This window comes from Sinocyclocheilus rhinocerous, unplaced genomic scaffold (assembly GCF_001515625.1).
Source record: "Sinocyclocheilus rhinocerous isolate Xijiao unplaced genomic scaffold, SAMN03320098_v1.1 scaffold622, whole genome shotgun sequence".
In the NCBI taxonomy this organism is placed as follows: Eukaryota; Metazoa; Chordata; class Actinopteri; order Cypriniformes; family Cyprinidae; genus Sinocyclocheilus; species Sinocyclocheilus rhinocerous.
In genome coordinates, this window is record NW_015641438.1 from 379,118 (window position 1) to 379,921 (window position 804).

Below are 804 nucleotides of genomic sequence, written 5' to 3' on the forward strand. Positions count from 1 at the left end.
GTGTGTGTGTGTGTGTGTGTGTGTGTGTGTGTGTGTGTGTTTTAGCACGGTTAGAGGGTACCTGTGTGTTTGTGGAAAACACTGATTTTTCGACTCACCCTTTGTTTATGTGTGTGTCATTTCCCACACAAGAATCCCAGGAAAAGCCTGTAGCTCCCCCAGCTGTCAATGGGAGGAAAGGCAAGTGTGTGTGAGCGTGTGAATCTCTCTGTGATGTTTTAAATGTTCATCCATATGATCCTCTTGTTAATTTTCTTATGTTTCTTTTTGTCCACCACTCTGTCTCTGCCAATCATGTTGTCATCATCAAAGCTCATGTCTGGATGGAGCCTCCTGTCCTGGGCCCCAACACCACCTATGCCCCCATACCTCCTCTGAGCGTGTGAATCTCTCAATGATGTTTTACTGTGTGTTTGTGTTGGAGAGATTTAGTACAAGTAGATGTTGTATACATTTGCAGTACTTGACGGCTGCCATCCGATATATAGTGTGTTTGTGCTATGATTGTGTTGGTGATGTCATCAAGAAAGCTATTTTGTTATTGAAAATGTTTAGAAATTCTGGTTTTACACCAAGCTGAACTATTGTTCTAGTTTTGTGGGATTAGTTATTATTTTAATTAAGAATAATTGGTTATTATTATGTTTTTTAAGCCACTTTACCCACGTGTAAACTGAATACCATCCCTCACCTGTAGATGGCTCAATAGCACTCCTTTAAAAAGAAAAGAAAAAAATCAGCTTCACTTTTACAGTTAGAAATTATATAAATATAGTTTTTTTTTAGGATTTTTACATTTTATAT

General features: G+C 38.1%; 1 protein-coding gene across 1 annotated transcript in view; it reads left to right on the forward strand.

Moving 5' to 3' along the window:
- Positions 1–804, forward strand: part of rims2b (regulating synaptic membrane exocytosis 2b) — a 170,119-nt gene that overhangs the window by 134,490 nt on the left and 34,825 nt on the right. Inside the window, exon 31 of the mRNA XM_016571540.1 lies at positions 313–380. Within this exon, the coding sequence (XP_016427026.1) occupies positions 313–380 (68 nt within the window). The remainder of the gene's footprint in view (positions 1–312; positions 381–804) is intronic.